This window comes from Coregonus clupeaformis, chromosome 2 (assembly GCF_020615455.1).
Source record: "Coregonus clupeaformis isolate EN_2021a chromosome 2, ASM2061545v1, whole genome shotgun sequence".
Classification (NCBI taxonomy): Eukaryota; Metazoa; Chordata; class Actinopteri; order Salmoniformes; family Salmonidae; genus Coregonus; species Coregonus clupeaformis.
In genome coordinates this window covers 17,034,830-17,060,688 of record NC_059193.1, presented here as the reverse complement: position 1 = coordinate 17,060,688, position 25,859 = coordinate 17,034,830, and the positions used below count along the sequence as shown (strand labels likewise).

At 46.7% G+C, this 25,859-nt stretch overlaps 1 protein-coding gene across 1 annotated transcript; it reads left to right on the top strand.

Annotated features, from left to right (window-relative positions):
* The first annotated feature begins 206 nt into the window (after positions 1–206).
* On the top strand, positions 207–24,963 carry LOC121533633 (neuronal acetylcholine receptor subunit non-alpha-3-like). The gene is made up of 6 exons (XM_045226778.1): positions 207–419; positions 13,055–13,200; positions 22,046–22,090; positions 22,203–22,312; positions 22,767–23,688; positions 23,812–24,963. Exons 1-6 carry the CDS (start codon positions 341–343, stop codon positions 23,968–23,970), a joined length of 1,461 nt encoding a protein of 486 aa, XP_045082713.1. The 5' UTR covers positions 207–340; the 3' UTR covers positions 23,971–24,963.
* The last annotated feature ends 896 nt before the right edge of the window (positions 24,964–25,859 follow it).

Here is a 25,859-nt window from a genome sequence, read left to right as displayed (position 1 = left end):
CCGGTGCTGTGGATCCTTAGCTGCTCCTCTGATTGGTTTAGGACCCTGTTTAAACCCCATTCAAACTCCCGCTCTGCTCCCTCCTCTTTGTCACCGCGCTGCACGCTGGAGAGATGTGCAGAACAGCCGTGGCGCGTCGTCGGTGCCAGTCCTTCACGCAACTGGAGTTTTGTTCACGGGGAGCTCAGCGGAGGGCTCGTCTTAAATATTAGATAGGGTTTCTTTTTCATTGACAGCGTTGCTAACGGAATTATGAGACTTGTTCATTGCTACGGGGGCTCTCGAGTAGTTGTATGTATTTAATGCATGATATTAGTTTATAGAAGCCTCTACAGAGCAGATGAGAATCATCATGAATTTGCGGGTATCTCTGCTTGTCCTTTCGGCGATGTGTGCACTTAGTTTCGGCACCATCCCTGGTAAGTACAGGAACTGGAACAACTGCATGTCTTGTGTGATAAGTAGTGTGACTTCTAAAAGTGTGGGGTTTGCGAGGGATAGCCTATTTGGAACTGAAAAGTGCACTAGGTTGGGATGGAAATAAAGGTTCCTCTATCCAAGTCACGTGGGAAGAAAACATAACACATCTGGCCTTACATCAAGTTATGATATGACATTCCTCAAGATTCCAATTACTCATATTCAATCTGACAAACTGGGAGCATTAACTGCACTCAGGCATGGCGGCGCGCCTGTTTCTCCCAGCAACAGGATTAATCTCCAGAGGACGCACGCACTCGCTCCGGTCTGGTTCTGTTTCTGCTGACCGACAAAACCGGTCGACGGAAGCAGGGACAGACGCGGTGTCAGGTGACAGTGTCTGTCTCTCAACGCAGTGTTCTCTTTCTGAAACCAACGGTCATAATATCTGGTATCTGGTGAATTGTTGAAGGGCAATTTCCATTTGGCAGAAACAGCCCAAGGTTATTCGTAAATGATTGGTTTACAATGCCTTCTGAAAGTATTCAGACCCCTTGAATTTTTTCCAAATTTTGATAGGTTACAGCCTTATTCTAAAATTGATTAAATTGTTTCCACCCCATAATGACAAAGCAAATGCAGGTTTTTAGATTTTTTGCTAATTTAGAAAAAATAAAAAACGGAAATATCACATTTACTTAAGTATTGAGAGGCCTGGGCATTGTTGTTCACTAATTTACTCCAAGTAGGGAAAGGATGGTGGGGTTGAAAAGTAATAAAGGGGAGTATATATATAAAAAAATAAACATGGGGGATTGGAAGTGATGCAGACAATTACATTGATAGAAGATACAATCTATCTGCAATATTAAGCTGATCCATCCCCCCCCCCCAAAAAAAATAAAAATAATAATAATTAGTATTGAGACCCTTTACTCAGTACTTTGTTGAAGCAGCTTTGGCAGCGATTACAGGCACAAGTCTTATTGTGTATGATGCTACAAGCTTGGCACACCTGTATTTGGGGAGTTTCTCCCATTCTTCTCTGCAGATCCACTCAAGGTCTGTCAGGTTAGAAGTAGGAGCTCAAACTGTTTGGGCACAGACCTGGATAGTATGATAGAGCTCTGCAGGCTATCTCTACAGTAGATTGCAACTCCACCCCCTTTGGCAGTTCTATCTAGACGGAAAATGTTGTCGTTGGGGATAGAAATTTCTGAATTTTTGGTGGCCTTCCTAAGCCAGGATTCAGACACTGCTAGAACATCGGGGTTGGTGGAGTGTGCTAACGCAGTGAATAACTCAAACTCAAACGCTGTACAGCTATTTTCAGGTCTCTCCAGAGATGTTCGATCTGGTTCAAGTCCTGACTTTGGCTGGGCCACTCAAGGACATTCAGAGACTCCTGCGTTGTCTTGGCTGTGTGCTTAGGGTCGTTGTCCTGTTGGAAGGTGAACCTTCGCCCCAATCTGAGGTCCTGATCGCTCTGGAGCAGGTTTTCATTAAGGATCTGTCTGTACTTTGCTTCGTTCATCTTTGCCTCGATCCTGACTAGTCTCCCAGTCCCTGGCACTGAAAAATATCCCCACAGCATGATGCTGTCACCACCATGCTTTACCGTAGGTATGGAGCCAGGTTTCCTCCAGACGTGACGCTTGGCATTCAGGCCAAAGAGTTCAATCTTGGTTTCATCAGACCAGAGAATCTTGTTTCTCATGGTCTGAGAGTCTTTAGGTGCCTTATTGGCAAACTCCAAGTGGGCTGTCATGTGCCTTTTACTGAGGAGTGGCTTCCGTCTGCTACCAGCCAGCTCTAGCCTGGACTATTATCGGCCAGTCTGCACTGTCTGCACAGCACGTTATCAACCCAGAACATATCCGATTTTCTGCCGGAATCACTGAATCACTGGACCTTTAACACCGGATCATCGCAACTAGCTAGCTGCAACCAAATGGATGTTGTTGTTGGCTAATCAGCCTTGAGCTAGCCTCGAGTCAGGCCCTTCTCCCGGCTATCTACCTCTCTGTCAACCTGACGGGACCTCCTAGTGTCGACACGGAGCCCCGCCGATCCATCACGACTGGTCTGCCGACGTAATCGTCTGTGATTTCAACAGGCTTCCCGTTGCGATGACCACGAAGATCCATCTGCTAGCTCCGGCCCGCTAGCACACGCAAACTGCTCGCCTGTGCTGTAGCACCAATTCAAACTGCTCCTGGACTCACATATTGCTGTTCACCGGACCTTATGATAACTCAGCTGCACAGCTGATGCCTGCTGGACTGTTCCTTTACACGGTACCCTGTCCTGTTTATCTGTTTAGCCTCAGCCCGAACTTTCATCACCATTACCAGTTGTTGTCTTAGCTCTCTCGAATAACACCTGTGATTGCTTTATGCCTCTCTCCCATGTCAATATGCCTTGCCTATTGCTGTTCCAGTTAGTTCTTATTATACAATTTCACTGTAGAGCCCCAAGTCCCTCTCAAACTGCCTCAAATTGCTCCTTTGTTCCACCCCACATACACGCTGAGACCGGCTCAATCGGTGCCTCCAGTGATGCTATCTCTTTCATTGTTACCCAACGCTTAGGTTTACCTCCACTGTACTCATATCCTTCCATATCCTTGTCTGTACATAATACCCTGAATCTATTCTACAACACCTGGAAATCTGCCCCCTTTTCTCTGTACCCAACGCACTAGAAGACCAGTTCTTAAAGCCTTTAGCCGTATCTTTATTCTAGTCCTCCTCTGTTTTTCTGGTGATGTAGAGGTTAACCCAGGCCCTGCAGCCCCCAGTATCACTCCTACTCCCCAGGAGCTATCATTTGTTGACTTCTGTAACCGTAAAAGCCTTGTTGTTTTGCATGTTAACATCAGAAGCCTCCTCCCTAAGTTTGAGTTATTCACTGCGTTAGCACACTCCACCAACCCCGATGTTCTAGCAGTGTCTGAATCCTGGCTTAGGAAGGCCACCAAAAATTCAGAAATTTCTATCCCCAACGACAACATTTTCCGTCTAGATAGAACTGCCAAAGGGGGTGGAGTTGCAATCTACTGTAGAGATAGCCTGCAGAGCTCTATCATACTATCCAGGTCTGTGCCCAAACAGTTTGAGCTCCTACTTCTAAAAATCCACCTTTCCAGAAATAAGTCTCTCACTGTTGCCGCTTGCTACAGACCCCCTCAGCCCCCAGCTGTGCCCCTGGACACCATATGTGAATTGATTGCCCCCCATCTATCCTCAGAGTTCGTAATGCTTGGTGACCTAACCTGGGATATGCTTAACACCCCGGCCATCCTACAATCCAAACTAGATGCCCTCAATCTCACACAAATTATCAAGGAACCTACCAGGTACAACCCTAAATCCGTAAACATGGGCACCCTCATAGATATCATCCTGACTAACTTACCCTCTAAATACACCTCCGCTGTCTTCAACCAGGATCTCAGCGATCACTGCCTTATTGCCTGCGTCCGTAACGGGTCCGTGGTCAAACGAACACCCCTCATCACTGTCAAACGCCTTCCTAATTGACCTGGCCCAGGTATCCTGGATGGATATCGATCTCGTTCCGTCAGTAGAGGATACCTGGTTGTTCTTTAGAAGTGCTTTCCTCTCAATCTTAAATAAGCATGCCCCATTCAAAAAATTCAGAACTAAGAACAGATATAGCCCCTGGTTCTCCTCAGACTTGACTGCCCTTGACCAGCACAAAAACATCCTGTGGCGTACTGCATTAGCATCGAATAGCCCCCCCTGATATGCAACTTTTCAGGGAAGTTAGGAACCAATATACACAAGCAGTTAGGAAAGCAAAGGATAGCTTTTTCAAACAGAAATTTGCATCCTGTAGCACTAACTCCAAAAAGTTTTGGGACACTGTAAATGGAGAATAAGAGCACCTCCTCCCAGCTGCCCACTACACTGAGGCTAGGAAACACTATCACCACCGATAAATCTACAATAATCGAGAATTTCAACAAACATTTTGCTACGGCTGGCCATGCTTTCCACCTGGCTACCACTACCCCGGCCACCAGCTCTGCACCCTCCGCTGCAACTTGCCCATGTAAAACTAAATGTATGCTCTTCAATCGAACACTGCTGGCATCCGCCCACCCGACTAGAATCACTACTCTCGGCGGGTCTGACCTAGAGTATGTGGACAACTACAAATACCTAGGTGTCTGGTTAGACTGTAAACTCTCCTTCCAGACTCACATTAAGCATCTCCAATCCAAAGTTAAATCTAGAATCGGCTTCCTATTTCGCAACAAAGCCTCCTTCACTCATGCTGCCAAACATGCCCTCGTAAAACTGACTATCCTACCGATCCTTGACTTCGGCGATGTCATTTACAAAATAGCCTCCAACACTCTACTCAGCAAATTGGATGTAGTCTATCACAGTGCCATTTGTTTTGTCACCAAAGCCCCATATACTACCCACCACTGTGACCTGTACGCTCTTGTTGGCTGATCCTCACTACATATTCGTCGCCAAACCCAGGCCATCTATAAAGCACTGCTAGGCAAATCCCCGCCTTATCTTAGCTCTTTGGTCACCATAGCAACACCCACCCGTAGTATGCGTTCCAGCAGGTATATCTCACTGGTCATCCCCAAAGCCAACACCTCCTTTGACCGCCATTCCTTCCAGTTCTCTGCTGCCAATGACTGGAGCTAACTGCAAAAATCTCTGAAGCTGGAGACTCTTATCTCCCTCACTCACTTTAAGCATCAGTTGTCAGAGCACCTTACCGATCACTGCACCTGTACACAGCCCATCAGAAATTAGCCCACCCAACTACCTCATCCCCATATTGTTATTTATTTTGCTCAATTGCACCCCGGTATCTCTATTTGCACATCATCTCTTGCACATCTATCATTCCAGTGTTAATACTAATTGCAATTATTTTGCACAATGGCCTATTTATTGCCTTACCTCCATAACTTGCTACATTTGCACACACTGTATATATATTTTCTGTTGTATTTTTGACTTTATGTTTTGTTTTACACCATATGTAACTCTGTGTTGTTGTTTTTATCGCACTGCTTTGCTTTATCTTGGCCAGGTCGCAGTTGTAAATGAGAACTTGTTCTCAACTGGCTTACCTGGTTAAATAAAGGTGAAATAAATAAAATAAATAAAGTCTGGCCACTCTACCATAAAGGCCTGATTGGTGGAGTGCTCCAGAGATGGTTGTCCTTCTGGAAGGTTCTCCCATCTTCACAGAGGAACTCTATAGCTCTGTCAGAGTGACCATCAGGTTCTTGGTCACCTCCCTGACCAAGGCCCTTCTCCCCCGATTGCTCAGTTTGGCCGGGCGGCCAGCTCTAGGAAGAGTCTTGGCGGTTCCAAACTTCTTACATTTAAGAATGATGGAGACATTTTTTGGTACCCTTCCCCAGATCTGTGCCTCGACACAATCCTGTCTCGGAGCTCTACAGACAATTCCTTCGACCTCATGGCTTTGTTTTTGCTGTGACATGCACTGTCAACTGTGGGACCTTATATAGACAGGTGTGTGCCTTTCCAAATCATGTCCAATCAATTGAATTTACCACAGGTGGACTCCAATCAAGTTGTACAAACATCTCAAGGATGATCAATGGAAACAGGATGAACCTGAGCTCAATTTCGAGTCTCATAGCAAAGGCTCTGAATACTTATGTAAATAAGGTATTTCTGTTCTTTTTTTTATACATTTGCTAAAATTTCTAAAAACCTGTTTTCGCTTTGTCATTATGGGGTATTGTGTGTAGATTTATGAGGATTTGTATTTATTTAATCCATTTTAGAATAAGGCTGTAACGTAACAAAATGTTGAGAAAGTCAAGGGGTCTGAATACTTTCCGAAGGCACTGTGTCAAGGCGTGCTGAAGGTGGGTGTGGTGTAGGAATCATGCGCAGGACGCAGAGGCTCAGTCCAAAGGCTTTAGTGCAATATATACAATATATATATACAACAGAAGCACAATAAGCCCAAAGGCAAAATACACGACGCACACAGGCGACAAAACAAAAGACGCACAAACATGTGCAAACAACCCTCTCCAAAACACTGGAGGGAAAATGTAGCTCCAAACACGAAACAGAAGCGCAATCACACACAACGACAAGCACACACAACGAGAACTAAATAGGACACTAACGAGGACTAACAAGACACAGGTGTACAACATCCAGACAAAACCAAACGAACATGAAACATCGATCGGTGGCAGCTAGTACTCCGGGACGACGACCGCCGAAGCCTGCCCGAACCAGGAGGAGGAGCAGTCTCGGCCGAAACCGTGACAGTACCCCCCTTGACGCGCGGCTCCAGCCGTGCGCCCGACCCCGGCCTCGGGGACGACCAGGAGGACGCGGAGCAGGGCGCGCGGGATGGTCCCGGTGGAACTCCGACAGGAGAGATGGGTCTAGGATGTCCCTCCGCGGCACCCAGCACCGCTCCTCCGGGCCGTACCCCCTCCCACTCCACGAGATACTGGAGACCCCCATCCGGCGTCTAGAGTCCAAGATGGACCGAACGGTGTACGCCGGAGCCCCCTCGATGTCCAGTGGGGGCGGAGGAGTCTCCCCTATCTCATTGTCCTGGAGTGGACCAGCTACCACCGGCCTGAGAAGAGACACATGGAATGAGGGGTTAATATTCTTATACTCAACAGGTAGATGTAATCTATAACACACCTCGTTCAATCTTCTCAGGACTTTAAAGGGCCCCCACAAACCGCCGACCCAGCTTCCGGCAGGGCAGGCGGAGGGGTAGGTTTCTGGTAGAGAGCCAGACTCGATCTCCGGGTGCGTACACCGGCCCCTCACTGCGGTGGAGATCGGCGCTCGCCTTGTGACGAAGGGACGGCCCGCTGCAGGTGGACGTGGGCAGCGTTCCACGTCTCTTCCGAGCGCCTCATCCAATCATCCACCGCAGGGGCCTCGATCTGGCTCTGCTGCCAAGGTGCCAGAACCGGCTGGTAACCTAACACACATTGGAAGGGGGTTAGGTTAGTAGAGGAGTGGCGGAGAGAGTTCTGGGCCATCTCGGCCCAGGGAATGTACCGTGCCCACTCCTCCGGCCGGTCCTGGCAATACGACCTCAGAAACCTACCCACATCCTGGTTGACACGTTCTACCTGCCCGTTACTCTCCGGGTGGTACCCTGAGGTAAGGCTAACCGAGACCCCCAAACGCTCCATGAACGCTCTCCAAACACGAGAGGTAAACTGGGGACCTCGATCAGACACTATATCCTCGGGTACCCCGTAATGCCGGAAGACATGGGTAAATAGGGCCTCAGCGGTCTGTAGGGCAGTAGGAAGACCCCGACATAGGGAGAAGACGACAGGCCTTAGAGAACCGGTCCACAACAACCAGGATGGTGGTATTCCCCTGAGAGAGGGGAAGGTCTGTCACAAAATCCACCGAGAGGTGGGACCATGGTCGTTGTGGAACGGGCAGGGGTTGTAACTTACCCCTGGGCAGATGTCGGGGCGCCTTACACTGGGCACACACCGAGCAGGAGGAGACATAAACCCTCACATCCCTAGCCAAAGTGGGCCACCAGTATTTAGTGCTAAGGCAATGCACCGTCCGGCCGATACCCGGATGTCCAGAGGAGGGTGACGTGTGAGCCCAGTAAATGAGTCGATCCCGAATCTCGCGCGGAACGTACTTCCGACCCTCAGGACACTGTTGAGGGCTCGGGTCGGTACGCAACGCTCGCTCGATTTCGGCATCGACCTCCCACACCACCGGTGCCACAAGGCAAGACTCCGGTAGTATGGGAGTGGGCTCAACGGGACCTCTCCTCCGTGTCATACCCGCCGGGACAGCGCATCTGCCTTACCATTCTGGGACCCAGGGATGTACGTGATTTTAAATACGAACCTGGTGAGAAACATACTCCATCGAGCCTGGCGAGGGTTCAGTCTCCTCGCTGCCCGGATGTACTCCAGGTTCCGATGGTCAGTCAAAATGAGGAAAGGGGTGTTGAGCCCCTCAAGCCAATGCCTCCACACCTTAAGGGCTTGAACTACAGCTAACAGCTCCCTGTCCCCAACGTCATAGTTACGCTCCGCCGGGCTGAGCTTCTTAGAGTAAAAGGCACAGGGGCGGAGTTTAGGTGGCGTGCTGGACCGTTGAGAGAGAACGGCCCCTATACCAGCCTCAGACGCGTCTACCTCGACCTGAAAGGGTAATGCGGGATCCGGATGCGCCAGCACCGGAGCCGACGTAAACAGGTCCTTCAGTCTCCTAAAGGCCCTGTCCGCATCGGCTGACCACTGCAGGCGCACCGGACCCCCCTTCAGAAGGGACGTGATGGGAGCTGCCACCTGTCCAAAACTCCGGATAAACCTCCGGTAGTAATTCGCAAAGCCCAAAAACTGCTGCACCTCTTTTACAGTAGTTGGGGTTTGCCAATTACGCACAGCGGACACACGATCCACCTCCATTCTCACCCCTGACGCGGACAACCGATAACCCAAAAAGGAGACCGACTCCTGGAAAAACAGACATTTCTCTGCCTTGACATATAGGTCGTGCTCCAACAGCCTCCTCAATACACGACGCACCAGGGTTATATGCTCGGCTCGGGTAGACGAGTACACCAGAATGTCATCAATGTACACGACCACCCCTTGTCCCTGCATATCCCGGAAAATGTTATCTACGAAGGATTGGAAGACTGATGGAGCATTCATCAACCCATATGGCATGACGAGATATTCGAAATGACCTGACGTGGTACTAAACGCTGTCTTCCATTCGTCACCCTCCCTAATGCGCACCAAGTTATACGCGCTCCTGAGATCCAGTTTTGTGAAAAACCGCGCTCCATGCAATGACTCCGTCATGGTCGCAATCAGAGGGAGTGGATAACTGTATTTCACAGTAATCTGATTGAGACCACAGTAATCAATGCACGGGCGCAACCCTCCATCTTTCTTTTTCACAAAAAAGAAGCTCGAGGAGGCGGGAGAAGTGGAGGGCCGAATGTATCCTTGTCTCAAAGATTCGGCTATATAAGTCTCCATAGCTTTTCTCTCCTCTTGAGACAAAGGATACACATGGCTCCGTGGGAGCGCTGCTCCTGCCTGGAGATCAATCGCACAATCCCCCTGTCTATGAGGAGGCAACTGCGTCGCCCTAGTTTTGCTAAACACGAGTGCTAAATCCCCATATTCAGGCGGAATGTGCAGTGCGGGCACTTGGTTTGGACTTTCCACTGAAGTCGCCCCCACGGAAACACCCAGACATCGCCCCCTCGCACTGAGCAGACCACCCATCGAGAGCCCTCTGTTGCCACGAAATAGCAGGGTTATGGGTGTTAACCAGGGAATCCCCAGCACCACCGGGTACGCAGGAGAGTCGATCAGATACAACTGTATAGTCTCCTCATGACCCCCTGCGCACACATCCGAAGTGGCGCTGTGATCTCCTGATCAACCCCCGACCCCAACGGGCGGCTGCCTAAGGCATGAACGGGAAAAGGTTTGTCAACAGGTAGGAGAGGGATCCCTAACTCAAAACAAAACTTACGATCAACAAAATTCCCAGCTGCGCCTGAATCTACTAGCGCCTTATGCTGGGAATGAGGTGCAACCTGTGGAAAACAAACAGGTATACAAAAGTGTGCAACAGAAAGCTCTGGGTAAGTGGGACGTCTACTCACCTGGGAGGCCCCCCCAGTGCGTGGCCTGTTGTCGTTACTCCCGGAGAACCCTCCCCAGCACCTGGCCGTAGTGTGCCCTCCACGACCGCACTTGGTGCAGGAGACAGGCCCCCTCGGGCTCTTCCTACTCCGTTCTCTAGCGCCGGCACCCCAAGCTCCATAGGGCTCGGCTCGGAGGTGCCGGAGGGCGGAATGGACCCCTCGGGGACGTCCACGGGTGGCCAGCAGGGTGTCCAGACGGATGGACATATCGACCAACTGGTCGAAGGTAAGATGGGTATCCCTGCAGGCCAACTCACGTTGAACGTCCTCTCGTAGGCTACATCGAAAATGGTCGATGAGAGCCCGTTCATTCCACCCTGCATCCGCCGCTAGAGTCCGGTACTCTAGAGCGAACACCTGAGCGCTCCTCCTCCCCCTGTCTCAAATGGACTAGACGCTCCCCCGCCGCTTTGCCCTCAGGTGGATGGTCGAACACGGCCTTGAAGCGGCGGGAGAACTCGGCGTAGGTGATGGTGTTGGCGTCCATCTTCCTCCACTCGGCGTTAGCCAATCAATCAATCAATCAATTTTATTTTTATATAGCCCTTCTTACATCAGCTAATATCTCGAAGTGCTGTACAGAAACCCAGCCTAAAACCCCAAACAGCTAGTAATGCAGGTGTAGAAGCACGGTGGCTAGGAAAAACTCCCTAGAAAGGCAAAACCTAGGAAGAAACCTAGAGAGGAACCAGGCTATGAGGGTGGCCAGTCCTCTTCTGGCTGTGCCGGGTGGAGGTTATAACAGAACCATGCCAAGATGTTCAAAAATGTTCATAAGTGACAAGCATGGTCAAATAATAATCAGGAATAAATCTCAGTTGGCTTTTCATAGCCGATCATTAGGAGTTTAAAACAGCAGGTCTGGGACAGGTAGGGGTTCCATAACCGCAGGCAGAACAGTTTAAACTGGAATAGCAGCAAGGCCAGGCGGACTGGGGACAGCAAGGAGTCACCACGGCCGGTAGTCCCGACGTATGGTCCTAGGGCTCAGGTCTCTCAGTTGGCTTTTCATAGCCGATCATTTAGAGTTGAAAACAGCAGGTCTGGGACAGGTAGGGGTTTCGTGAGCCGCAGGCAGAACAGTTGAACAGTAGCCCACTCCAACGCCTTGCCCGTGAGACAGGAGATGAGGGCGGAAACGCCTCGTATCCCGAGGGCACCGGGTGTACAGTGGCCAGGTAGAGCTCCACCTGCAGGAGGAACCCCTGACACCCGGCAGCTGTTCCGTCATACGCCCTCGGGAGCGAGAGCCGAATCCCCCTGGGTTCCGAACCTGGGACTGGTGGACCGACCGATGGGATGGACAGGGTAGGTGGAGGTGTGGGTACCCTGCTGGCCTCCCATCGGTGCATGATGTTGATTGCCTCCTGTAGAGCGGTCTCCAGTTGTCGGATCTGGTCCTCTTGCCCACGGAGATGCTCCTCGAGCGACACAGGCGTCACTGCCGATCCTGCTGATTCCATTAATGGTGTGTGATTCTGTCAAGGCGTGCTGAAGGTGGGTGTGGTGTAGGAATCATGCGCAGGACGCAGAGGCTCAGTCCAAAGGCTTTAGTGCAATATATACAATATATATATACAACAGAAGCACAATAAGCCCAAAGGCAAAATACACGACGCACACAGGCGACAAAACAAAAGACGCACAAACATGTGCAAACAACCCTCTCCAAAACACTGGAGGGAAAATGTAGCTCCAAACACGAAACAGAAGCGCAATCACACACAACGACAAGCACACACAACGAGAACTAAATAGGACACTAACGAGGACTAACAAGACACAGGTGTACAACATCCAGACAAAACGAAACGAACATGAAACATCGATCGGTGGCAGCTAGTACTCCGGGGACGACGACCGCCGAAGCCTGCCCGAACCAGGAGGAGGAGCAGTCTCGGCCGAAACCGTGACACACTGTATATGTGTGAAGGTTATGTTGAATGTGGCAAAATCTAAGTAGAGGGTTGCATTTTATTTCTAATGTAATACAGTTCTATACATAAACATACACACAAACGGTTTTGATTCCTGGGAGGAGAGGATGTTAAGGCAGACAGATGGGGAGCCAGAGGTCAAATCAGCTCCAGGGGCACACACACACACACACACACACACACAAACACACACACACACATTTTAAATACTTTATTTGAACCCACCAATTTTACAAAAAAAGAATCCAAACATTTCAAAGGTCCCTGTATGCATGGCACTAAAGGGTACAGAAAGCGCCTCCTTCTCCAAACAGCTATGCTGCCCACGACAGCTGAAACAGAGCAGTACCTAGCCAATTGCCTTGCCCTAGTTTTTAGCAGGCCCGCAATCTGGAGGCCACACACTGCAAGCATGTGTACATTGCCGAGACTGCCAAATATCAGCGCCACCAGCTTGCACCTACACCCGAGGCTGTCCAAGTGTGCAAGCATACAGAAAGCGAGGGAGGGATAAACAGAGGCCACAAAAAGACACATACTTTCAGCTACACACTCATCTCTCCTGGATGAGTTTCAAAGGAGTTTCAAGTCATTTGAAAAACAGCCACGGGCTACCATGTTGCAGTGTCTGTGTCACTCTACCCTTCTCTCAGGCTCTCTGCCCCACCCCCTCCACTCCCACTCCTGTGTCATTGTTCGTACTCAGATTCATATTACTCAATCCCTTCTCATGCTACCCCATTAAACACTATCTACATGCTAAACTAAAATTAGACACCTTTAGTCTGTGATGCTTAAACATTTATACTATAAATAATTGTTTAATTGACATTGAGCTGGTGATACAATTATTTGTTGCTTATAGATCTTATATGTAAAATCTCTTTCTCTCCTTTCTCACCCCATTAAACTCTGTCTCTTTTCTGCTTTCTCTCTCTCTCCCTCCTTTCCTCTCCCATCTCCAGGTGAGTTTGGATCTCTGGCTGAGATGGAGGATCTCCTGTTGAGGAACCTGTTCCAGGGGTACCAGCGCTGGGTCCGGCCCATCCAGCACGCCAACGACACGGTCACAGTACGCTTCGGACTCAAGATCTCACAGCTGGTGGACGTGGTGAGGATACGCACGCACACACGTATGCATGCACAGGCATGAACACACACATGCTAAATGCACACACGCTAATCGCAGGCTAAACGCACGCACACGTACACAGTGGCAAAAGACCTTACCGTATAAACAAACAGTAAAAGACATGAACGGTTCAAAATATCTTGTCTGAATGGCTTGAGCCATGTATTTCTTGTAATTCTGACTCTGTCCATGTTGCTGAAACAAGTAGTGCTGAAAGAAAGGGGTACTATGAACCACAGTGAAACAACTCCACTCTCCTGAGCTGTCCAAGGTCCTGAAATAAAGCTGTTGGCCTCAGTGGAACTTCTATCTAGCTTTTTCTCTCCTTTTATGGAACTCACAGAACACACTCTTTTCCAACAGAGCTTTCATTTTTCAGGGCCTAATTTGATAAGCTGAGGTGGTTTAGCTGTTCTTTCAAAGAACACAAGCAGCTAATGGAACAGTCCCATTCATGGTCTTCAATATTAACCTTGCCTACACAAGCAGCAGGATACATATTCTCTCTCTCTCTCTCTCTCTCTCTCTCTCTCTCTCTCTCTCTCTCTCTCTCTCTCTCTCTCTCTCTCTCTCTCTCTCTCTCTCTCTCTCTCTCTCTCTCAATTCAATTTGCTTTATTGGCATGACGTAACAATGTACATATTGCCAAAGCTTACTTTGGATATTTACAATATTAACATAATTAAAATAATAATCATCAATATTGTCAACGGGACAACAGTAACCAAGGGTCAAAATAACCATTGAACAATAACAATATAGAGGACATCTTATCTTATCTCTCTCTCTCTCTCTCTCTCTCTCTCTCTCTCTCTCTCTCTCTCTCTCTCTCTCTGAGGGGAGAGGCCTGTGGCATGTATGTAATTGTTTCAAGGCAAAAAGCGTTGTAAATACTAACTGATGTTATCATACCATAGAGAGAGAATGAGAATGAGAATGAAAGAATGTAGGAAAAGTGATCCAACACGGAGGATAGGAAAAGAGGGAGAGAGAGGAAGAACGAGAAAGAGAGAGGGCTGAAGCACAGGAGAAAGAGAGATATGGGTAGGATATGATAGGAAAAGAGATAGAACCTGGAGGATAGAGGTGAATCACAGGAGAAAGCGATAAAGATGGAGAGATACAGAGAGAAGTGATCTGCTCCAGGCTGATAAGTGGTGCCAGTGTTGCTAGGCATCTGTCCTGTATTAGGTTACAGTTCACCTCTGGACTATGTAAATTAAAATCTTCCCTGTTATGTTGTCCGGTGCCAAGTTTTTCTAAAGGAAACTCTGAAATGGAAAGATTTTAGAATATTCCCAGGAAAATCTATCACAATTGGATGGAAATCTAGCTATAGACACCCTAAAGACAAAAAAAAAGACTAGCAAGTGCGCTAGTCCAGTGTCACTTTGATTATGCCTGCACATCATGGTTCACCAGCAGCCCAAAACAGCTATAGAATAAGCTACCAGCCAAACAAGCTTGTAAGAATTGTACTTATACTCCCCCCTCATACTCATCTGGAGGTTGAGCATTTTTTCTATCTCTGTAATGTGTCTGTATCTATGTAATGTGTCTGTATCTCTGTAATGTGTCTGTATCTCTGTAATGTGCCTGTATCTCTGTAATGTGTCTGTATCTATGTAATGTGTCTGTATCTATGTAATGTGTCTCTATCTCTGTAATGTGTCTGTATCTCTGTAATGTGTCTGTATCTATGTAATGTGTCTGTATCTCTGTAATGTGCCTGTATCTCTGTAATGTGTCTGTATCTCTGTAATGTGTCTGTATCTATGTAATGTGTCTGTATCTATGTAATGTGTCTGTATCTATGTAATGTATCTGTATCTATGTAATGTGTCTGTATCTATGTAATGTATCTGTATCTATGTAATGTGTCTGTATCTATGTAATTGTTTATGTATTTATGTATAAAATAGGAACCACAATAGAAATAAGTCCCTGACTTTATTGTGCAATCCTGGTCACTTAAAAAATATTTGTGTATATATGTATTTTAAATGAAATACAATCAATCAATCAATCCAAACTGTGCGGTGGCCAATTGATGAATGGAAAGAGACCTCTGTTACAAAACACCAAAAAGTTTAATGACATTAGGAGATTGTCAAGCCAAGCCTTTGATACTGGGTAAGACTACAAGGTAAGGAGGGATGTATGTTCTGTTTGTCCAGATTGACAGTCTATTTATGGAGGTGATGAAAACGCAAACCATGATATTGAAGTGCCCAAAGTCGGTATGCTTTGTTTACTGGTTGTGTGGTGCATTGGCACAAAAACCCGTTGGTGGAAAATGTGTTCCATATACAGTGCCTTCGGAAAGTATTGACCTTGACCTTTTCCACATTTTGTTACGTTACAGCCTTATTCTAAAATTGATTAAATATTTGTTTTTCCTCAGCAATCTACACACAATACCACATAATGACAAAGCGAAAACATTTTTTTTTGATTGTTTTGCAAATGTATTAAAAATAAAAAACAGAAATACCTTTACTTTACATAAGTATTCAGACCCTTTGCTATGAGACTCGAAATTGAGCTCAGGTGCATCTTGTTTCCATTGATCATCCTTGAGATGTTTCTACAACTTGATTGGAGTCCACCTGTGGTAAATTCAATTGATTGGACATGATTTGGAAAGGCACACATCTGTCTATATAAGGTCCCACAGTTGACAGTGCATGTCACAGCAAAAACAAAGCCATGAGGTCGAAGGAATTGTCTGTAGAGCTCCGAGACAGGATTGTGTCGAGGCACAGATCTGGGGAAGGGTACCAAAACATGTCTGCAGCATTGAGGGTCCCCAAGAAACAGTGCCCTCCATCATTCTTAAATGGAAGAAGTTTGGAACCACCAAGACTCTTCCTAGAGCTGGCCGCCCGGCCAAACTGAGCAATGGTGGGAGAAGGGCCTTGGTCAGGGAGGTGACCAAGAACCCGATGGTCACCCCGACAGAGCTCTAAAGTTCCTCTGTGGAGATGGGAGAACCTTCCAGAAGGACAACCATCTCTGCAGCACTCCACCAATCAGGCCTTTATGGTAGAGTGGCCAGACGGAAGCCACTTCTCAGTAAAAGGCACATGACAGCCCGATTGGAATTTGCCAAAAGGCACCTAAACACTCTCAGACCATGAGAAACAAGATTCTCTGGTCTGATGAAACCAAGATTGAACTCTTTGGCCTGAATGCCAAGCGTCACGTCTGGAGGAAACCTGGCACCATCCCTACGGTGAAGCATGGTGGTGGCAGCATCATGCTGTGGGGATGTTTTTCAGCGGCAGGGACTGGGAGACTAGTCAGGACCGAGGCAAAGATGAATGGAGAGTACAGAGAGATCCTTGATGAAAACCTGCTTCGGAGCGCTCAGGACCCAGACTGGGGCGAAGGTTCACCTTCCAACAGGACAACGACCCTACGCACACAGCCAAGACAATGCAGGAGTGGCTTCGGGACAAATCTCTGAATGTCCTTGAGTGACCCAGCCAGAACCTGGACTTGAACCCGATCGAACATCTCTGGAGAGACCTGAAAATAGCTGTGCAGCAATGCTCCCCGTCCAACCTGACAGAGCTTGAGAGGATCTGCAGAGAGGAATGGGAGAAACTCCCCAAAAACAGGTGTGCCAAGCTTATAGCATCATATCCAAGAAGACTCAAGGCTGTAATCGCTGCCAATGGTGCTTCAACAAAGTACTGAGTAAAGGGTCTGAATACTTACGTAAATGTGATATTTCAAAAACCAGTTTTTGCTTTGTCATTATGGAGTATTGTGTGTAGATTGATGAGGGGGAAAAAAACAATTTAATACATTTTAGAATAAGGCTGTAATGTAACAATGTGGAAAAAGTCAGAATACTTTCTGAATGCACTGTACGTTAGATAATGATAAATCATTGTGTAATGAAACAGGCAGAGAGAGTGAGCTCAAATGTGGTGGTCGGAGAATCCTCAACCTTCTGGCCTGTAGCAATGCATTGCATCGACTGTGCCACAAAAGCATGCTGAAGTGGCAAAGTCAATATCCACATTTATAAACACAGTTATTGTTATTTGTGTTCGTAAACATCATTGTTATGATGAGTTTCCTGGTATCGAGAAGTTCAGGATGCAAGAGAGCAGTCGAACACTTAGATGGAGAGTTGATTCATAGTTAGTTAATAGTTACAGTACTGGATTCACATGACAAGCGGTACGGGCGTAGCCTCTTGTCATCCGAATGACTTTACATAGAAAACCTCTCCGTTTTCGGAGCTAATTTCGGAGCTAATTCCATCCAAAAGTTGCCAACAATTATTGAGTGCCACTCATCTCCTACAATAGGATCCCCCTACATGGTATCGTGTGGCACACTAGCCAGGCCATTCCATCACGTACTCCTTCTAAGATTAGCACCAGTGGTCCCCAATCTATCTTGGCACGCAGACCTTCTGTCACCCACCCACTAACTAACACATGGCCTGTCCTTATCCTCTCTATATGAGATCAACGACATTAACCAATACTGTATAAAAATATGTTATATCAATCATTTTGAGTTAATTCTATGACGGGGAGGGTGTTACATTTATTTTACAGTACAAGGGGAGGGTCATGTGAAAATATTTTAAATGTTGGGGAAGGGGGTGCATTTTTAAAATGACACCTTGAGTTGGACCAGCCCCTCCCCCCTTTACATTTCGATGTCTCTTATAATTTCCGACATATCGGTAGGCTATTTGTTAGTCAACTTGTCTATAATTAGATTAGTCTATAATGTAATTTATCTTCTATCATTATATTTTGCCCTAGACTACTAAATAAACCCTTGCTCACCAGAGTAATAACATAAATCGATAGAATGAATGCTTCAATCTAGTTGACATCAGTAAAGTTTTCTCTGTCATCTCTGCTTCTTTGGCAGAGGAAAGACGTTTAGACACTGGGGAGAAAATGCAATAAAATATATTTTCAGTTTGAGTCATTTTCACAGCTTTGTAATTCGTTACAGTTCGGCTTGGATGCATATTTTATGTGGTTGAAATAATATCCGCTTTTAAGATGCTGATAAAGATAGCACCTCATACAGATCGTATCTAACTGCGCATTCACATTCTCTCAAGATGCAGAGAGAAATAAATCATATTTCTCCACTCCTGTTCTCAAGTAAAAATGTTGTCTACATTTGGTGTATCATTTTACTGCAAGGAATGCTTAATTCTGCAGGAGTTAATATTAAGGCTATGTCAATCAATCACATTTACTTATAAAGGCCTTTTTACATCAATAGATTTCACAAAGTGCTATAAAGAAACCCAGCCTAAAACCCCAAACGTCAAGCAATGCAGATGTAGAAGCACGGTGGCTAGGAAAAACTCCCTAGAAAGGCAGGAACCTAGGAAGAAACCAGGCTCTGAGGGGTGGCCTGTCCTCTTCTGGCTGTGCCGGGTGGATATTAAAAGAGAACATGGCCGGACATTCAGAGGTCGAGTCAGCAGGTGCACTAGAGAACGAGAGAGAGAGAGAGAGAGAGGGAGAGTCGAAAACTGCAGGTCTGGGACAAGATAGCACGTCCGGTGAACAGGTCAGGGTTCCATAGCCGCAGGCAGAACAGTTGAAACTGGAGCAGCAGCACAACCAGGTGGACTGGGGACAGCCAGGAGTCATCGGGGAAGGGATGGAGAGAGGCAGAGAGAGAGAGAATTAGAGGGAGCATACTTAAATGTACACCAGATAAGACTATTGCAGCATAGATACTGGAGGCTGAGACAGGGAGGGATCGGGGGACACTGTGCCTCGTCCGACGATACCCCCGGACAGGGCCAACCAGGCAGGATATAATCCCACCCACTTTGCCAGACCACAGCCCCCACATCACTAGAGGGATATTAACAGACCACTGAGACACTGCTGAGTATAGCCCATGAAGATCTCCTCCACCGCACGAGCCAGAGGGGGCGGAAGACAGGACAGGAAGCTCACGTCAGTGACTCAACCCACTCAAGTCGAGTATAGCGCAAAAAATCCTGGCACGACATGAAGCACCCCTCCTAGGGACGGCATGGAAGAGCACTAGTAAGCCAATGACTCAGCCCCCGTAATAGGGTCAGAGGCAGAGAATCCCAGTGGAGAGAGGGGAGCTGGCCTTGCAGAGACAGCAAGGGTGGTTCGTCATTCCAGTGCCTTGCCGTTCACCTTCGCACCCCTGGGCCAGACTACAGTCAATCATAGGACCTACTGAAGAGATGAGTCTTCAGTAAAGACTTAAAGGTCGAGACAGAGTCTGCGTCTCTCACATGGATAGGCAGACCTTTCCATAAAACTTGAGCTCTATAGCAGAAAGGCCTGCCTCCAGCTGTTTGCTTAGAAATTCTAGGGACAATAAGGAGGCCTGCGTCTTCTGACCGTTCTAGTCAAGATTCTAGCAGCCGTATTTAGCACTAACTTAAGTTTATTTTGTGCTTTATCCGGGTAGAGCATTGCAGTAGTCTAATCTAGAAGTGACAAAAGCATGGACTAGTTTTTCAGCATAATGTTTGGACAAAACGTTTAAGATTTTTTGCAATGTTACAAAGATGGAAGAAAGCTGCCCTTGAAATATTATTGATATGTTCATTAAAAGAGAGATCAGGGTCCAGAGTAACACTGAGGTCCTTCAACATTTTATTTGAGACGACTGTTCAACCATCAAGAATAATTGTCAGATCAAACAGCAGATCTCTTTGTTTCTTGGGACATAGAACTAGCATCTCTGTTTTGTCCGAGTTTAAAAGTAAAACATTTGCCGTCATTCACTTCCTTATGTCTGAAATACAGGCTTCCAGGGTAAGCAATTTTGGGGCTTCCATGTTTATCGAAATGTACAGCTGTGTGTCGTCTGCATAGCAGTGAAAGTTGACATTGTGTTTCCGAATGGCATCACCAAGAGGTAGAATATATAGTGAAAACCATAGTGGTCCTAAAACTGAACCTTGAGGAACACCGAAACGTACAATTGGTTTGTCAGAGGACAAACCATCCACAGAGACAAACTGATATCTTTCCAACAGATAAGATCTAAACCAGGCGAGAACTTGTCCGTGTAGACCAATTAGGGTTTCCAATCTCTCCAAAAGAATGTGGTGATCGATGGTGTCAAAAGCGGCACTAAGGTCTAGGAGCACGAGGACAGATGCAGAGCCTTGGTCTGACGCCATTAAAATGTAATTTACCACCTTCACAAGTGCAGTCTCAGTACTTTGATGGGGTCTAGAACCAGACTGAAGCGTTTCGCATACATTTGTCTTCAGGAAGGCAGTGAGTTACTGCGCAACAGCTTTTCCAATTTTTATGAGAGGAATGGGAGATTCGATATAGGCCGATAGCTTTTTACATTTTCTGGGTCTTTTAGTGAGTTTGGTACACATCCGGAGGATAGGGAGACGTTTATTATGTTCAACATAGGAGGGCCAAGCACAGGAAGTAGCTCTTTCAGTAGTTTAGTTGGAATAGGGTCCAGTATGCAGCTGGAAAGTTTAGAGGCCATGACTATTTTTGTGAATGTGTCAAGAGATACAGGATTTAAAAACTTGAGTGTCTCCATTGATCATAGGTCCTAGCAGTTCTGTGCAGACCCAGGACAACTGAGCTTTGGAGAAATACGCAGATTCAAAGAGGAGTCCGTAATTTGCTTTCTAATGATCATGATCTTTTCGCCAAAGAATTTAATGAATTCATCACCTCTGAAGTGAAAGCAATCCTCTCTTGGGGAATGCTGCTTTTTAGTTAGCTTTGCGACAGTATAAAAAATAAATGTTAGATTGTTCTAATTCTCCTGAATTAGGAAAAATAGGCTGATCGAGCAGCAGTAAGGACTCTTCGATATTACACGGTACTGTCTTTCCAAGCTAGTCGGAAGACTTCCAGTTTGGTGGAGAGGTTATAGACTTACAGTCAGTCAGTGTCCAGATTTCAGTTTCCAATTAACCCATTTGAACAGTAGGCTACAGTTTCCTTGACGTGCCATAGGCCTATTTGAAGTCCCTGTCTTGTGACTGTCGAATTTGTATAGCACCTCTCAATCATTTCACAAAATATAGCCAGCACTGCTATCATCCTCTTTTACCACTTCACCAAATCTTTCCCAAACATGCATTTTCAGGCCCTTTATTTTCAACTCTCCATTTCGCAGTTTTTCTCTTATTGAATTAAACTCTGACATTGTCCCTTTTGCCTCCGTGGATCAATGTAAACTTTTTCTGCCCGTTCCCAACAGTATTTGGCGATTGGCGTGTAGGCTATTTGGCGCCTGTACAGCTTAGGCTTACACACTAATGCCAGATAGCCTAAAATAATGAAAGAAAACCCTTAATGTAGCCTGTAGATATAAATTGCACAAGAGTGATACATTTATGGATCGTTTAAGGTATAATCATGACATCATGTAAAAAGGAAATGGAACGGACAGCAAAATTGGATTCCATTCAAATGATATACGATACACATTTCTAACCTAGATGTCTCCTCTCCTCTGCTCCACTCTACATGACCTCTCTCTCTCTCTCTCTCTCTCTCTCTCTCTCTCTCTCTCTCTCTCTCTCTCTCTCTCTCTCTCTCTCTCTCTCTCTCTCTCTCTCTCTCTCTCTCTCTCTCTCTCTCTCTCTCTCTCTCTCTCTCTCTCTCTCTCTCTCTCTCTCTCTCTCTCTCTCTCTCTCTCTCTCTCTCTCTCTCTCTCTCTCTCTCTCTCTCTCTCTCTCTCTCTCTCTCTCTCTCTCTCTCTCTCTCTCTCTCTCTCTCTCTCTCTCTCTCTCTCTCTCTCTCTCTCTCTCTCTCTCTCTCTCTCTCTCTCTCTCTCTCTCTCTCAGGATGAGAAGAACCAGCTGATGACCACTAATGTGTGGCTGTGGCAGGTGAGGAGGAGAAGGGGGTGACTGTAGCTTGTAAAAGAGGTGTAGAAACTGTGTTGTTGTCCACAGAAGAGGATAGATAGATAGATAACAATCTGTGTTTTTCCCTCAACAGGAGTGGATAGATTATAAACTGCGATGGAACCCTGAGGACTATGGTGGGATCACATCGATCAGAGTTCCATCTGAGACCATCTGGCTACCCGACATCGTGCTCTATGAGAAGTAAGCTCTATGATAATATGTTATGATGGGCTCCATTTAGCATAATGTCTTCAGACAAGACAGTGTAACCTCAACCTATTTTCACACTAATAGCCCACATTGATACTGTAGATCCTATTTTTGTATGATGTATTCCTAAAATGTATGTTTTATACACACCCTAGAAAGACAGTATGAAGGTTAGCTCTCAGGCTACAATGAAAGGTGGCCGGTGTGTGGGAGAAAAAATATCTGAGTTCAAAAAGTACTCGCACTCAAAACCATGAAGAGGAATAACCCAAGGAGGCCGAGATGCAAAAATAATATAATTAATTTAATCCATGCTCAAAATAATAAAAAAAGTGAAAGTGCAAGGTACTAATAAAATACGATTCGGCCTTATACACACCCTAACCAAAACATTAAACCTAAACCTAACCCTAATCTTACCCCCTGCCCCCCTCTCCTCCCCCAGTGCTGACGGGCGGTTCGAGGGCTCCCTGATGACCAAAGCCATCGTTAAGTCCAACGGTAGGATCACGTGGACCCCTCCGGCCAGCTACAAGTCAGCCTGCACTATGGACGTCACCTTCTTCCCCTTCGACAGACAGAACTGCTCCATGAAGTTTGGCTCCTGGACCTACGATGGTAACATGGTGGACATGATCCTGTTAGATGACTATGTAGACAGGAAGGACTTTTTTGACAACGGAGAGTGGGAGATCCTGAACGCCACGGGGGCCAGAGGAAACCGGAGGGACGGGATGTATTCCTTCCCCTTTATAACGTACTCTTTCATTCTGAAACGTCTCCCGCTGTTCTATACACTCTTTCTTATTATTCCGTGTCTCGGTCTGTCGTTCCTGACCGTGCTGGTGTTCTATCTTCCATCGGATGAAGGGGAGAAGCTCTCTCTCTCCACCTCCGTCCTTGTGTCGCTCACTGTGTTCCTCCTTGTCATAGAAGAGATCATCCCATCTTCCTCCAAGGTCATCCCCCTCATCGGGGAGTACCTCCTCTTCATCATGATCTTCGTCACCCTCTCCATCATCGTCACGGTGTTCGTCATCAATGTGCACCACCGTTCCTCGGCCACCTACCATCCCATGTCCCCCTGGGTTCGCTCCCTCTTCCTTCAGAGGCTACCTAGGATGCTGTGCATGCGGGGCCACACTGACCGGTACCACTACCCAGAGCTGGCGCCGGAGAGCCCCGAGCTGAAGCCCCGGTCTGGGGGCCTTAAAGGGGGTCAGAGGGCCAGCAGTGGGACCCATGGACAGAGTCCTCTGGAGGGGAAGGAGGATGAGAGTCAGGCCTGGGTCACCATGCTGGAGAGAGCTACGTACTCAGTGCGCTACATCAGCCGCCATATACGCAAGGAGCACTTTATCAGAGAGGTGGGTCACAATGCAATATGTTTTAATCAACATGATATGTAGTGTAATACCATGTATATAATGTTATAATCAGCAGCTGAATTTGTTCCTGTTTCCTTGATTTTCCTGTTTTTCCCATTCCAGGTGGTCCAGGACTGGAAGTTTGTGGCTCAGGTTCTGGACAGGATCTTCCTGTGGGCCTTCCTCACTGTGTCTGTCCTGGGGACCATCCTAATCTTCACCCCTGCCCTGCAGATATTCCTTAGTACCCCTCCCCAGTCAGGACCCAGCACCCCCCTCTAACTCAGCCCCCTCCCCAGTCAGGACCCAGAAACCCACCTCTAACTCATCACCCTCCCCAGTCCAGACCCAGCACCCTCCTCTAATTCATCACCCTCCCCAGTCCAGACCCAGCACCCACCTCTAACTCAGCACCCCCTCCACAGTCCAGGCCTGAGGTCTGGACACCCTACCAACAACTCAACTCTGACCCCTAGTCTGGATCTATAGCCCCCTCTATATCTCCAGTTTCTCCTGAGCTTTTCAGCCAACTGGCTATGGTCAGCACAGCCAACCCCCTACAGTTGAGCTATGCCATGCCTTCCCCTGCCACACCTTGTGTCAGAATAGCACATCACCATTCTAGAGCAGTTATGCTATAGAGCCTTTACCTATATTTACATATGACATTGTCCTTATGACAGAATTCACTCAATGTACAGAAAATGAATGACGAAGATAATTAGAAAGGTGTTCAAAGTTTGTATCAAAGCCACAATAGGATGTACATTCTAAAGCACAAACATTGACTGAAATACTTTGAATTAGTGTAATATTTACAATATATTCTCTGTAGTTACTGTAGGTACTAATAACATTATACTCAGTTCTTCTTATTATACTCCTCAAAACCGTTATCGCCAGAGTTTTTGCCTTGTGACCCAATTATTGTGATCTTAGTTAGTGTAACTTAGTTTTGTCTGTGAGTAGAATGGTGGCGGCATCCAGGCCACTGATTGGACGAACAGTTCTATTTGTGGTGATTCGTGGAGGGACCTCATTAGCTAGGAATTGTTTGGGTTCTGTTTTTTGTTTTGGGTGTTGTGTCCTTTGTGACTTTTATTTCACAATTGTTTGGGCACTTCATCAACTAGTTAATTATAATCAGTTATTATTCAGGTACAATGAATATTGACAAAAAAATCCCCCCGCAGATGTCCAGCCACTTATGTGATTACTGTTAAATGAGTATGATGGGTAACACAGTGAATCAAACTCTACAAACCATATTTTTGATGTCCGGATGTACGTCAAATCATAATAAAGATATTTTGAATACCGCAAGTTTGTATTTTGTCATGTAGTTTTGAATGTCTAAATCCCTTCATTTGGATTCGCTTGGAACTTCGTTTGGAATTCACACAGATTGACGCTGCTGTTACATAGTCAAATTGCGCATAATAGTTGTGAGTGTATTATTATTTTATTCCACTAGGTGGCAACCTTGGTAAAACAATGATTCTCAGCAGTCTGTAGGCCAATTGGAGGTATTTATTTAGTCTATCAATCCTTTGGTCCTGATTCTTCACTATATGTAGTGTGATGTCACGAGAGGCTACACAGCTTTCAGCGGGATTGCTCAAGTAGTGCAAGGAGACCAGGTTCAACCAAAACAAGGATTTTATTAACGGTCTTGGGAAACTAACGAAAGTATAACACAATTCTGTTCTCTGGTGGCTCTTTAAGGGTTAACAGTTCAGGGATGTCTCTTCCACATCCAAAATCATAACTCTCCCTCGCTCAAATAACTTTTCCCCAGTCTTACTGTATTCCACGTTGCAGCTAGTGGCCAACCCAGCAAAACGTCCTTCCAAATGTCCCACACGTATTTCCACAGGTGCATATATCCAAAGGTGAGTATTTCCCAAAGGTAAGTATCTCCAAATCCTTATATTCCTCATGGAAGTGGACGTGCAGCACTCTTGTCCTCCAGAGAGCCCAGCTTGGAGACTGTGTTACTTCACAACCCAAACCTTCAGCTCATCAGCTCCTGATTGGTTTCAGCTGCGTGGGAAGATTGGCCATAGAGGGTTGGAGTTCCCGACCATACCAGCAGATGGAGCCATAGCTGTCTGGGTTTGCAGCCATCTCAGGGGGATGTAACGTCCCTCCAGGACACAGCCTCTCGTGAC